General features: G+C 55.0%; 1 protein-coding gene across 1 annotated transcript in view; it reads left to right on the top strand.

Moving 5' to 3' along the window:
- Positions 1-13,376, top strand: part of LOC127236505 (kinesin-like protein KIF6) — a 76,209-nt gene that overhangs the window by 58,147 nt on the left and 4,686 nt on the right. The window contains exons 6-9 of the mRNA XM_051204193.1: positions 2,502-2,584; positions 7,726-7,773; positions 8,223-8,312; positions 9,628-9,734. Coding sequence (XP_051060150.1) covers positions 2,502-2,584; positions 7,726-7,773; positions 8,223-8,312; positions 9,628-9,734 — 328 coding nt within the window. The remainder of the gene's footprint in view (positions 1-2,501; positions 2,585-7,725; positions 7,774-8,222; positions 8,313-9,627; positions 9,735-13,376) is intronic.

The raw sequence follows: 13,376 nt of genomic DNA, 5'->3' as shown, positions 1-13,376 counted from the left end.
CGTGAGTTACATAGACTGTGAAAGCCAGTGCCGCCAAGGTGCTCAGATGTGCCTCCTGCCACCTACGGTGTTGTCCCTGAAACAAAAGAGGCCAGATGGCGACAGCAGAGATCGCAGATACCTTGCCACAGGGAAGCCGATGCCACTCAGCTGTGGGTAGTTTCATAGCCCACCCTATAAACGTCTCCTAGGTGGACTGAAGCGGAACAAGGGAGAGGATGCCTGTGTGATGCCTTCGCAGAGTGTCAGGAAGCCGATGGGAGCAGCCTGGCTGCAGCTCCTTGCAGGCTCGCCATGCCCACAGGTCCAGGGAGACTCACGGGGTGTTCCGTGAGACTCATGGGGTGTTCTGGAAGGCTTGCAGGGTATTCTAGGAGACATGAGGGGTGTTCTGGGAGGTTCACATGATCTTCAGGGAGGCTCAGAATGTGTTCTGGGATGCTCACAGGGTGTTCTGGAAGGCTCCTGGGGTGTGGTTGGAGGCTCCTGGGGTGTGGTTGGAGGCTCCTGGGGTGTGGTGGGAGTCCCCTGGGGTGTTGTGGGATGCCCCTGGGGTGTGGTTGGAGGCTCCTGGGTGTGGTGGGAGGCTCCTGGGGTGTTGTGGGGGGCCCCTGGGGTGTTTGGGAGGTTCCTGGGGTGTGGTTGGAGGCTTCTGGGGTGTGGTGGGAGGCTCCTGGGGTGTGGTGGGAGGCTCCTGGGGTGTGGTGGGAGGCTCCTGGGGTCCTGTGGGAGGCCCCTGGGGTGTTGTGGGAAGCTCCTGGGGTGTGGTGGGAGGCCCCTGGGGTGTGGTTGGAGGCTCCTGGGGTCCTGTGGGAGGCCCCTGGGGTGTTGTGGGAAGCTCCTGGGGTGCGGTGGGAGGCCCCTGGGGTGTGGTTGGAGGCTTCTGGGGTGCTGTGTGAGGCTCCTGGGATATTGTGGGAGGCTCCTGGGGTGTGGTTGGAGGCCCCTGGGGTGCTGTGGGAGGCTCCTGGGATATTGTGGGAGGCTCCTGGGGTGTTGTGGGAGGCTCCTGGGGTGTGGTTGGAGGCCCCTGGGGTGCTGTGGGAGGCTCCTGGGATATTGTGGGAGGCTCCTGGGATATTGTGGGAGGCTCCTGGGGTGCTGTGTGAGGCTCCTGGGGTGTGGTGGGAGGCTCCTGGGGTGTGGTTGAAGGCTCCTGGGGTGTGGTGGGGGGCTCCTGGGGTGTGGTTGGAGGCCCCTGGGGTGTGGTTGGAGGCTCCTGGGGTGTTGTGGGAGGCTCCTGGGGTGTGGTTGGAGGCTCCTGGGGTGTTGTGGGAGGCTCCTGGGGTGTTTGGGAGGTTCCTGGGGTGTGGTTGGAGGCTTCTGGGGTGCTGTGTGAGGCTCCTGGGATATTGTGGGAGGCTCCTGGGGTGTTGTGGGAGGCTCCTGGGGTGTGGTTGAAGGCTCCTGGGGTGTGGTGGGGGGCTCCTGGGGTGTGGTTGGAGGCCCCTGGGGTGTGGTTGGAGGCTCCTGGGGTGTTGTGGGAGGCTCCTGGGGTGTTGTGGGAGGCTCCTGGGGTGTGGTGGGGGGGCTCCTGGGGTGTTGTGGGAGGCTCCTGGGGTGTGGTTGGAGGCTCCTGGGGTGTGGTTGGAGGCTCCTGGGGTGTTTGGGAGGTTCCTGGGGTGTGGTTGGAGGCTTCTGGGGTGCTGTGTGAGGCTCCTGGGGTGTTGTGGGAGGCTCCTGGGGTGTGGTTGGAGGCTCCTGGGGTGTGGTGGGAGGTTCCTGGGGTGTGGTGGGAGGCCCCTGGGGTGTGGTGGGAGGCTCCTGAGGTGTTGTGGGAGGCTCCTGGGGTGTTGTCGGGGGCTCCTGGGGTGTTGTGGGGGGCTCCTGGGGTGTTATGGGAAACTCAGAGCCATCACTACCTTCAGCCTTGTTCTCCAGGGTCATGGAGATATGCAGAGGTCAGTGCTCCGGAAGTGTTCTTTGACTCCATAAGAGGACTTAGGGACAAGGAGAAACACACCCAGGAAGGTTTTCCTGATAATTGCTGATTGACATCATACTCTTCTCTTTCCACCTGAAAAAAAATAATATATGCTCCATTTGGAGGCCTGGGGCATAGAAAACACACTAGACCTTACTTATAATGTCTTCAGTGAACAAATCTGTAGTTGTAACTATGTCTATTTTTTGTCACGTACATCGTGACCTCTACAATAAGCTTTCCCGCTTAAGAATGACATCAACAGTCTGGAGAAATGGCTTAGTGGCTAAGAGCACTTCCTATTCTTCCAAAGGACTAGAGTTGGGTTCCCAGCACCCACAACTGCCTATAATTCCAGCTCCCGGGGACCCGACCCAAATTCACATACATATAATAAAGATTCTCAAAGAACAGTGTTTTAAAGAACTACATCAAAGATGCAGGGTGCAGCTCAGTTTCGGAGCACTTGCCTAGCCAGTTCCAGACCCACAGCTAGGGGACAGAGGACAAGAGTTACATGGGGAACATTATACCATGGACTTAAGCTAACTTACAAAATGTCTTCTTGAGCCAACAGGTAAACTCCCCAGCCATGAATCCCCAGGAGGGCCCGAAGCCAGTTCCCCAGCAGGACGAGCCACAGCTTCTCTCCAAGAAAAGGTCAGCACAGAACCATGAGCTAAGTCAGGGCATCCAGGAAAAGGCTCTCATGGTGTGGGAGAATGGACTGACTTTGCTGTTTAATTAGTTTTAGCCCCCCAGGGCTTGTGGCTTTAAGCTCCCTTGAGTGCACACGCCTCTATACTCCCACTCAGTGCACCTACCACCACTTAACAGAAGAAAACTGGTCCAACCGTGTGAGCCCTGTCCCTGACAGCTGAGGAGGAAGAAGAGGCTGGTGTGGGCAGGAGGGGCATGGTTTGGGAGGAGTCCTTAGGGAGGCGTAGCTAGCAGTCAATCCACCAGGAGCCAGGGAGTTGTAACAAGAGTATTAGCATCCCTTGTCCTAGAAAGATTCCAGAGATACATGGGCAAGATGTGGGCAGCCTCCGGCATGGCTGCATGAGTTGCAAGTGCCTACAGCACCAGCTCCCACTGGGACTGCATGTCTCTGCACACCATGCTCTGGTGTCACACTAGTCATTGAACACGGTGGCCGTCTCTGATTGGCACCCCCTGCCACCCACCCCTGCCAGGCCACAGGAGGGGGCAGGGTGAGTGAGTGAGGCACCCATCTCTGCCATCCAGGGCCATCAAACCTTTGTGTCAAAGGGCACCAACCTACCAGGAAACAGCAGTGATGTCTCAGAGCTTAAGAGCACACACTGCTCTTATAGAGGACCCAGGTTTGGTTCCCAGCACTCACATAACCGCTCTCAACCATCTGGAACTCTAGTCAAGGGCATCTGATGCCTCCTCTGATCTCCAAGGACAACACACATGCATGCAGTGAATTTTCATATACTCAGGCAAAACACTCAGACAAAATAATAATATATATTAAAATAATAAATAAAAGTAATATGTCAGATGCATACACACACATACACATATGCACAAGTGCACACAGGTACATGTGCATACACACACATGCACACATACATTTCTTTAAAATGCTAGGTAGTGCCAGGAGAAGCCTGAGGGAAATGTCACACAAATCCCAGCCAAGGCACATTCTACAAAATGCCTGGCCAGTGTAGCACCAAAGTGACACGGTCATAAAAAGCAGAGTCTTGGAGTCGTGGAGCCTAGGGGAGACAGTGCAGACCCAGGCGACACAGTGCCCTGGGTGGCCCTGCTGCAGCTGAAAGAGGCGAGGCATGGAGGGTGTGCACTGGAGTTAGAGTAGATCCAGCTGGGGAAGTGCAGGACCGTGCCAGCTGCCACGGAAAGGGACGCGGGGGCGGGGGGGTGACTGCCTGCACTGTCTTTGCAAGGCTTCTAGCAGTATCTAAAGCTCCAGACTCTTAGGACTGGAGAGACAGCTCAGCCATTAAGAGCATCTGCCGCTCTTGCAGAGGGACCTGGGATTCCTTCTCTAACCCACGCCAGACCTTTCACAGCCACACCTGTAACTCCAGCACCAGGGGAGCCCACGTTCTGGCTTCTCTGGGCACACACACACACACACACACACACACACACACACACACACACACAATTAAAAATAAACATTTTGACTTAAAAAATAAATCTTATCTAGAAAACAAAAATCTCCATATATCAGACACACTACTTCTGGTGACATTCCACCAGGCCTCCCAGAGGCATGCCTGGCACTCGGCTTCCGGAAAACAGTGCCCACCACTCACCACAGGCCAACAACTGGTGGAGTGTTTTGTTTGGATGTCTGAAGGTTTCCTTAAAAAATCAGTAAATTCATGAAAGAAAATATAGTAAATTGGGCTTTATTAAAATGTTTAAGGGTACTGTTGGACTGGAGAGATGGCTGCACAGTTAAAAGCACTTACTGCGCTGTCCTGGGACTGGAGCTCAGATCCCAGCAGCCACGCCGGGTTGTCACAGACACCTGTGATGGGATCATCACTCCTGTAACTCCAGTTCCAAGGGACCCAGTGCCACCTCCAAACTTCACACTGTGCCCTCCTCGTGTCTGGGCCGCATGAGGGAACAGACCAGGCAGCTGGCCTCTACAGGAGCCGCTGTCCGCCTCTGTCTGTGTGGTGTGGCCACATCCTTCTGCCCTGCTCCCCGGCGGTCCATTTCATGCTGCTGCTCACTCCTGACCCCCAGCAGCCTGGCATCTGTGAACTTGCCCTGGCCTGTGCAGAAAGATAAACTGGAAAAGCATGGTGTGAAAGGACCGTTGGAGAGCCAGCGGCCATTCCCTCGGATTCACTACTGCCTCCTAACTGCCCGTGGCCTGCTGTGAAGGTGGCACCTGCGGGGGGGGGGGGGGGCGGGGACTGGGGACCACTCCTTCCCTTCCCAGGGCTCCCTCCAACCACCCTTGAGGCACCTTTCTCCCAAGAAAAATGTGCAGAGTCTGCCACCTTGTGGCTGTCTCTGGTCCTGCAGCAGCCCAAGTCAAACCCAGCACAGCTCCTTTCCCTTCCCTGGGCTTCCACAGAGAAACTTTAGATTGCTAGGGGATGAGTGTGGGGGTGTGAGTAGGGTTTGACATTCTCTGGCTTCCCTTCCTGCTTATTTGACTCATGGTCGGGAGCCTGTGGAGGCAGCCTCATGGGAAGGGGTCCGTCCTGTCATCATGTCTGAGGTAGGAGAACAAAAGTTTGGTTCTAGGCAGCTAGCCAAACTCATTTATGGGAAAGCAAGCTGTAGGCCTAAGCAAAAGCTTGGGTAGATGGCAGCACACTTGCTACAAATCCCACCTGTCTGTCACCCTGGCCTGCCTCCCAGCCTGAGTGTCCCCAGCTGTAAAATGAAGGTTCTGACCTCGTGACTTCTTAAGTCCCATTTGCCTCTGACACCGCTCTTCACGGGACCATCCCAAAGTACAGAAGAGGGTCCGGAGTCCGTGTAAGAGAGCATATTGTAGTGTCACCTAGAGGGACACGAGGAATGGAGACCACAGGAGGAATGTAGGGTTCTCGCAGCCAAGGGCAAGGAGCACACACCAGGCAGTGAGGCTAAGCGGGCCTAACACATCTTGTGAGCTGCCAGGTGCGGCTCCTCCCGTGGTGAGCATACAGTGGTCTTCAGGGACCATCCGGGGCAGCAGTGTGGCCAAGGGAAGATGAAAAAGTGACTCTCTGGAGCGCCAGCAGGGGCTGGTCACTACCGACGGCTGTACTGACACAGGCGCCTAGGAGATGTGCACACTTCAGGCTCTGCTATTTAACCTCTCCATCTCTGCTCTCATCTCTAAGACAGGCGTGATGGCGTCCTCTCTGACCGCTAGGGGGCTTTATGTTCGAATTGTCCATGCTGTGACAAAATGCCTGTGAGAAAAGCAACTTGATGGAAGGAAGGTTTATCTTGACCCAGGTTCTCGGGGTTTAGGTCTGAGGTGCGCTGCATCCATTGCATTGGACGGGGGTGTGGCCACAGATCCTAGGAGGAGAGGACATGCAGACCTTGTGAAAGCATTGGAAGCAGAAACAGACAGGAAGGGTCTGGAAACCAAAGCTGTGTTCCCCCAACCACCCCCACCCCCCGCCAGCGGCCTACTTCCTCCAACCCAGAACCACTGTGTATCGATAATGTCTGTCATCAAATCAAGAATCTATCAGAGGATTGACCCGTAGATGTGGGCAGGGCTCTCAGGATCCAGACTCCCCACCAAAGCTGGCAGCCAAGCTATTAACACCAGCGCCCCTGGGAGGGAGGGACATTTCCCATCCAGATCACAGCAGGGGCTAAATTGAGACACGATGGGAAAAAAAAAAAATGGGAAAATGTAGGGACATGACAGCGGAAAGAAGTCCACACTGCAGAATGCATCTGAAGTAGCTTGCCAGCAGAGAGCAGGAGGCTGGCCAGCGCAGTTACCAACCAGCTGCTTAAGGCCCTCCCCCCACCCCCCCCACCACCCCCCACCCCCCACCAGCTACAAGCCTGCCGTTCGTTGTCTAGCACTCCTGACAGAAACGGGGAAAGGACATGTCCTAAGTCCCTGGAGCAGCCCTAGTGGCTCTGGTAGCACCTATCAGGTTATAGTGTCACCCGAGGACTGTCTGGAGCCACCCCGTAATCTCGCGTCTCAGAAAGATATATGGTGTCTGCTGAGATGGTCCGGTGTGCCTCTCCCTTGAGGGAGCCTGGTGCCCACACCTGACGTGTCTTACTCTCTGAGACTCTTCTTAGAGAAGCCCACGCCTCTTTTTTCTTAAACATACTAATTTCAGTTTCTCCCCCTGCTCCCCCTTCTCTCCCAGCCCTCCTTTTGCTCCTCAGAGAGGGTACAGCCTCCCGTGGGAAGTCATCCAAGTCTATCCCATCACCACACCGAGGCAGGACCAACTCCCTTCCTGCCTGCCCCCCTCTCCCCACCCCGTGTCTAGGCTAAGCCTATAGGATACTGGCTCCAAAAAAGCCAGTTCGTGCACTAGGGCTAGATCCTGGTTCCACTGCCAGTGGCCCTACAAACTGCCCAAGCCACCCACTGTCACCTGCATTCAGGGGGCCTAGTTTGGTCCTAAGCAGGTTCCCCAGCTGTCAGTCTGGAGTCAGTGAGCTCCCACTAGCTCGGGTCAGCTGTTTCTGTGACTTTCCCCATCCTAGTCTTGACCCCTTTGCTCACATTATCACTCCTCCCTCCCTTCTGCTGGGAGCTTGGTCCAGCGGAGAGTTAAGGATTGCCGCGTGTGGAGAAGCCCACACCTCATGGGTGTATGCAAGCCTTTGGCTAATACATCTATTAACTCCACCTCTGCCTCATAGCTTCATTAGTCCTGAAATTCCTTTCTGAGCCCATGCCCCTGAAGGTCTAACACCCCAGGCTGCTGAAGGTGACAGCACGAAGGGGCACGATGTCACAGAGCACTGCCTGATTGCCTGGTTGTCGACACCGTCCATAAACGACAGCTGCGATCATTGCAGACCTTGTGTGCTGTCCATCTTCTTTCGGCCAGGGACACTTTGCCATCGCCATGTAACTATCCAGGATAGTCAGGGATTGGGTGTCGGGGGTCAGTCTGTCAGTCCAGTCTTCTCCGGTGGCTGTGACAAACTGCCGGCGTCTGAGTGGCTCACCGGTCGGTTGGGTTGGTTGTGGTTGGTTTTTCTGGTCCTGGGCCACACCCAGGAGCTTGCATATGCCAGGTAACCCTCCACCTGCTGGAACACGCTCCACACGCTTTCTTCTCTGTTTGTCTCAGTTCTCAAGGCTGGGAAGCTGAAGATGTAGTTGGCAGTCCGGATGTCTGGTAAGGGCCCGTCCCCTCCCAGGGTCAGGGTCAGGAAGCATTCGTTTTTCTTTTGTAAAATTGCTAATCCCTGCCTTGAGGATTTTGTCCCATGACCTTTTGACCACTCAAAGGTGCCATCTCCACCACTTTAGGGCTAGGTTCACCCTGTGGACACCGTATCACAGAGATATAGGTCTTGCTGGTGGCCCCCTTCCCAGTGTGTAGACCCCTCCTTCCTGTGGTGTCTAGACAGTGCTCTAGGCTGTCTCCCTCTCACAAGGGCACGAGTCCCATTATGAGGGCTGGGTCTCATCTATGCAGTCACCTCCCCAAGGCCCACCTCCAGATGCCATGCCATCGCTCCGGGAATTAGGGCTTTAACATATGAACGTGGAGAGGATGCACACCCCGAGTCTCTCCTACGCACTTCCCCGTGACTTCTGGCTTTTGTTGTTTTGGTTTTGCAGTGATAGGCTTTCCAGAAGAATCCTTCCCTCCCCATGCCCCAGTCAGTACAGCCAAGGGCCCAGTGACTCCAGGACCCAGCTGCAAGACAGGTATGTACCTCCCCCAATACTGTGACAGTCCCTGCAGTGGCGCAGTGAGCCCTAAAGTCTGCATCCCCAACCACCTGAGGGGCCCCTTGTCCAATTGCTGTAGGCAGAACCTGGGGCTGACCCCTGCCCTGGTGCCTGGGAGGTCCCCCCAGATCTTCTCTTGCATTCTGCTCTCAGAACTGGAGGAATTTCCCTCAGAGCTTTGAGGCTCCCATCTCCTGGTGTATGTAGAAGATTCACCAGGTGTGGTGGCACACACCTCTAGTCCCAGCACTTGGGGGACAGAGGCAGGTGTGTCTTAGAGTTTAAGGCCAACCTGGTCTGCCAGTTAGGGCAGTTCTGCCAGAGCCCGCTGGCCCCTGCCAAAGAGAGCTGACTAGCGTCCCCAGGAGGCCGGGGCCCTGATTAGGGTAACTTGTCACCTACCTTCACCTTCTTATTGTCTCATCCTAGACTAACTTACTCTCCTTCGTCACTCCACATAGATTTGACACCCTGATGATGTCTCCCCTCTACTGACACACTGCTGACAGGGTGTATCGCTACTTGTTCAGATCACAACCGTATTTAGCCAAAGTGCTGCTGTTAATAAACTACATTTCCCAGCACCCTTTGCAGCCACAAGGCCAAAGTAATTTGTAAACAGAAGAGTTGTGTGAAATTTCCAGGAATTCTCCTGGTAAAGAGAGGGATACAGGCCCCTCCCCTCCTCCTTCCCTGGTGTAGAGAGCTCCCCTGGCTTTGCCAGTCTTGGGCCTAGAACTGTTTGGCTGTAGGGAGATGGGCAGGGGCATAACAGGGAGAGGAAGCAGCTGGAGCGAAGACCAGAAGACTGGAAGGAATCAGTTTATTGAAGAAGCAGGAAGAAACCAGTCAGAGCACTGGGGACCCAGGAGGCCATGGGGCGGGGTTTGAACTCTATTCCGGGAGTGATATGAAGGGGAATTTGGGCACAGTGGAAGAATTGTTGAGGCCTTCACATAGAGGGAGTGGAGAGCAGGAGAGCAGACAAAAACCAAGTGACCCGAGACAGAAAAGCAGGTGTAGCACATGCTACACACACGTGATGGACTGAGTTTGATCCCCAGAATTCATGGTAGGAGAGAAACATCTGCCACCAGTTATCCTCTGACTACACACACACACACACACACACACACACACACACACACACACAGGCAGACATACAGAGAGACAGGCTCATGTTTTAACGTTTAAAAAACAAAACTAAGCAAGGTAGGAAGTCAGTTTGGAGAGGCAACATTCAGGTATAACATGTAGTGACTTGTGACATGAGACTCATGTATCTCTTCAGTGTCCCCGAAAGGCCACTGTCATCCATCCCTCTCACTGGGGACAGCCAGACCGATTCTGACATCCTGGCGTTCATCAGGGCCAGACAGAGCATTCTGCAGAAGAAATGTAAGTCACAGCCCTGGGACGCCTCCACGGCCCAGCGGTCCCTGCTCTTGTCCCCCACCCTTGGGAGACGGGGAGGCTTGGGGCAAGCAGGAAGCTGCAAGGGAAGGAGGCACCCTGCATGCTCCCGCAGCCACAACAGTGGCCTCTGCCACCTCCATGTCCCGGGGTGGGTGACCTGGGTGCTCCTGCTGCACCTGGACAGCCTCCTGCTCCCATTCCAGATGTTGGCTTTGCTGTCTGTCCCCTGAAGACACCTCTCTCTCCCTGCCCAGCCTTCTCTAGACAGGAAGGAGCTGAGAGCTGTTTGGTAACTGATTGAAACCCTGGCTAAAATCTCCCGTCTCCTTGGCGCATAGTTCTTGCCAAGGAGCTATGCTTGTAAACACCACTTGAAGGCCCAGGGCTGGGGACACTGTGTCAGTCGTGGAGGAAATACCTGTTCCATAGCAGGAAAACAGAGGGCCTTTCCTGGCCTTCCTCACGGGCCTGCTCGCTTGGCAGCTAACCATCTTTAACATGGACAAGCCTTTTCCGACCCAAGACACCCACAGGAACAACGCCAGACCTCCTACCCTACACTTGGGCTTAGTCTTAATCGTATCCCAATATTTCATAGATTTAACATTGTCTTGGCTTGTCAAAAAGTGCTCTCCGCGGTGGTGTACCCCTCTGGCCATTTTCCATGGCTCTAATGAAATGTCGAAGGCTGGATAGCATAGTAAAGCAGAGTGCTTCATTTGACCCAGCTCTGGGAGGTCAGGAACAATGCAACAGCTCTTCTCTACTCGGAACCTCATGGCAGATGCGGGTAAGAGAGATGGGGACTTGAGCTCAGAGATCCACCTGTTTCTGCCTCCCCGAGTGCCAGGATTAAGAACGGGCACCTCCACCCTTGGCTGCAGGGCTCAGGCTCCTGCTGAGACCTAGGGACCTCCCAATAGACCGCCCCCCCAACGGTCCCACCTCACCACATGGAGAACCGAGCCTGGTGAGCAAACGCAAACCACAGACCACGTAAAAGGAGAATGGCGTGGACCGTGTGGTGGCCCTGCCCGGGTGGATGCCACGCTCACTCAGCTTCCTTGGTGCCTGTCTGGGACGTGGGAGCAATCAGTCGCACATGGTTGGAGCCCGGGAGCTGAAGGAAAAGTGTCACCCTCACACCAAACAACTAGACTGTCACTGGATGTCCCCTGGGTGAGCCCCAGGAGCAGCAGCGTGGGTCACACCGGGCAGCAGTGGTGGGCAGGTGCCATTTCATGTGGGGTCAGGCATGTGTGAGGGGGGAAGACAGGGAAGGAGAGACACAGGCAGCTTCCCAGTGAGGGCAGCCATGCGGAGGAGGGAGCTGGGACAGCTGGGAAACGCAGGGGTCAGGAGGAGGCCATGCTGCTGATCGGAGCCTGAAGATGAAGCCTGTCTGTGGTGTCATAGAAGAGGAGTATGTCTGTCACCTTTCCGTTGATGTGACAAAACACCCGAGCAAACAAAGACTCTAAGAAGAGTTCTCTTTGGGTTCAGGGTGTCAGAACTGTCAGTCTGTGGTGACAGGAACCTCAGAGAAGGGCTCACAGAGTGGAGCCGGAAGTGAGCAGAAGGGGTCAAGGCTTTCTCCATTTCCCCTTTGATCCTGTCTGCACCCCTAACCCGCTCGACGGAGCCACTCCATTCAGGGTGGCTCTTCCCTGCTTTGTGAACCATTCCAGACACTGCCACGCACCCAGAAATGTGATTTGCTGACTTCTTAGGCACTCTTCAATCCAATCAAGTTGACCATCAAAATTAACCGCCACAGGGGGGACCAGAAACGTCCAGGAGGAAGTGAGAGGTGATGATGTACAGTGGACATAGACTTAACGGCCCTCCCCATGATAAACTGCACAAGTCAACCATCATTCCTCCCCTCAAGAGCCTACAAGGAAGGCAAGTGTGAGCTTGCTTTTAAGTTGTGCTGCAGCCACTTTGGTAATAAGAGAAATGTCATGAAAGACATGCAAAGGTTGGTGTCCCAGCGGTGTTTCCTGCTGGCACTGTCCCTGACAGTCCGGAGAGCCACAACAAGTCTGGGCACTTACTTTTACTGTTTTGTTTTCGAGACGAGATTTCTCTGTGTAGCCCTGTCTGCCCTAAACCTCACTTCGTAGGCCAAGCTGGCCGTGAACTCAGAGATCTGCCTCCCTAGTGTTGGGGTTAAAGGCGTGTGCCACCACTGCCTTGCTTGGGCACTTAAGACATGTATCAGGGCTGGGGAGACGGCCCCATAGGTAATGTTTGCTGCACAGTCACAAGGACCCAAGTTTCCTCTCCAGGACCGGTGTAAACAGCTGAGCAAGACACACACACTCACAGCCCCAGTTCTGGGGAAGCGGAGACAAACAGGCCCGTGGGCTCTCTGGCCAGCCAGCCTAGGCTAAATGAGTGTCCCACTCCAGAGGAAAGCCCCGTCACAGAAGGCAAGGTGGGCCCAGTGAGGCAGCTCAGCAGGTAAAGGTGCTTATCGCCAAGCCTGGTGGCTTTGATCCCCGGTACCCACACGGTGGGTGGAGACAGCCAACCCACACAAGTTGTCTTCCGAGCGCCACACATGGGCCCTCGCACACACTCTGAGTGCATTAATTAATCAAAAATAGGTGGGCGGGCATCTGAGTAACAATCTTCAAGACTGAGCCCCAGTCTCCATATGCACCCATGTGCACACAGGCACACAACTCACACACGCACACACATACACAGACTGGTCAGCACTGCATGTTTTGCTCTTGACACACTATAAGGCACGCAGAGGCGGGATCTGAACCCCTGTCCTGACAAAAGATGAATCAGGCTTGCTATGGTTGACGACGTTGCCCAAGGTTGGACAGCTAAAGAGGCAAAGCCAAGGAAACCCGTGTTCTGCTCTCTCCACTGAGCCACGCCCTCTTGAGAGCCACGCCAGCAAGGGCTGCCCTCTGGGCTGGTGCCTCTCAGCCTGGGGGTGGGGTGGGGGGAGGACCAGGATGGACTGGAGGGAGGAACTAAGCCTTGCCTTGTCCTGCAGCTGGGAGTGTTGTTCTGCAAACAGCCAGAAGCCTGGAAGTAATTCATCAAAACACACTCAAGTCCCACAATCCAGTTGTTGTCCCCAAAGGAAAAAACCTCCCGGTTTCTAAGTGATCTTGCAGACTCAGGGGAAGCCATGGAGAAGGGGATGGGGGAGGGGGACGCATTTCCCCCCGAGGTCAGAGCCCAAAGGACACACACAGGGGATGGCCCAGGGCCTACCTAGCATTGTGTATGAAACCCACTTATCAGGCTACAGCTGTCAGGCAAATAGCAGCCAGGCCAGCACCCTCCCAGCCAAAGCCAACAGCCGGCCCTGCCTGGGGCTCTCTGCTCTTATTTTAGCTTGCTGCCCCATTACTAGGAGTTTGTGACTACAGCAGGAACAGGAGTCCAGAGAGGCTCCCTGCTCTGAGCATGCACTGAGAGCCAGGAGGAATAGGATTGATGATTTAGGATCCAGGGAAATGCCAGCAAAATGTTTAAATCTCTTCAGGGACACCTACAGACAGGTGTATGCCCCCCCCCCATAGAGGTGTTCATCATCCATGGAGTCAAATCTGCCCTTACACTGCCAAGCATGGCTTAGTCATCTGAGGAAAT

This window comes from Phodopus roborovskii, unplaced genomic scaffold (genome assembly GCF_943737965.1).
Source record: "Phodopus roborovskii unplaced genomic scaffold, PHOROB, whole genome shotgun sequence".
Lineage (NCBI taxonomy): Eukaryota > Metazoa > Chordata > Mammalia > Rodentia > Cricetidae > Phodopus > Phodopus roborovskii.
The sequence above is the reverse complement of the archived record's forward strand: the minus strand, read 5'-3'. Positions and strand labels throughout refer to the sequence as shown.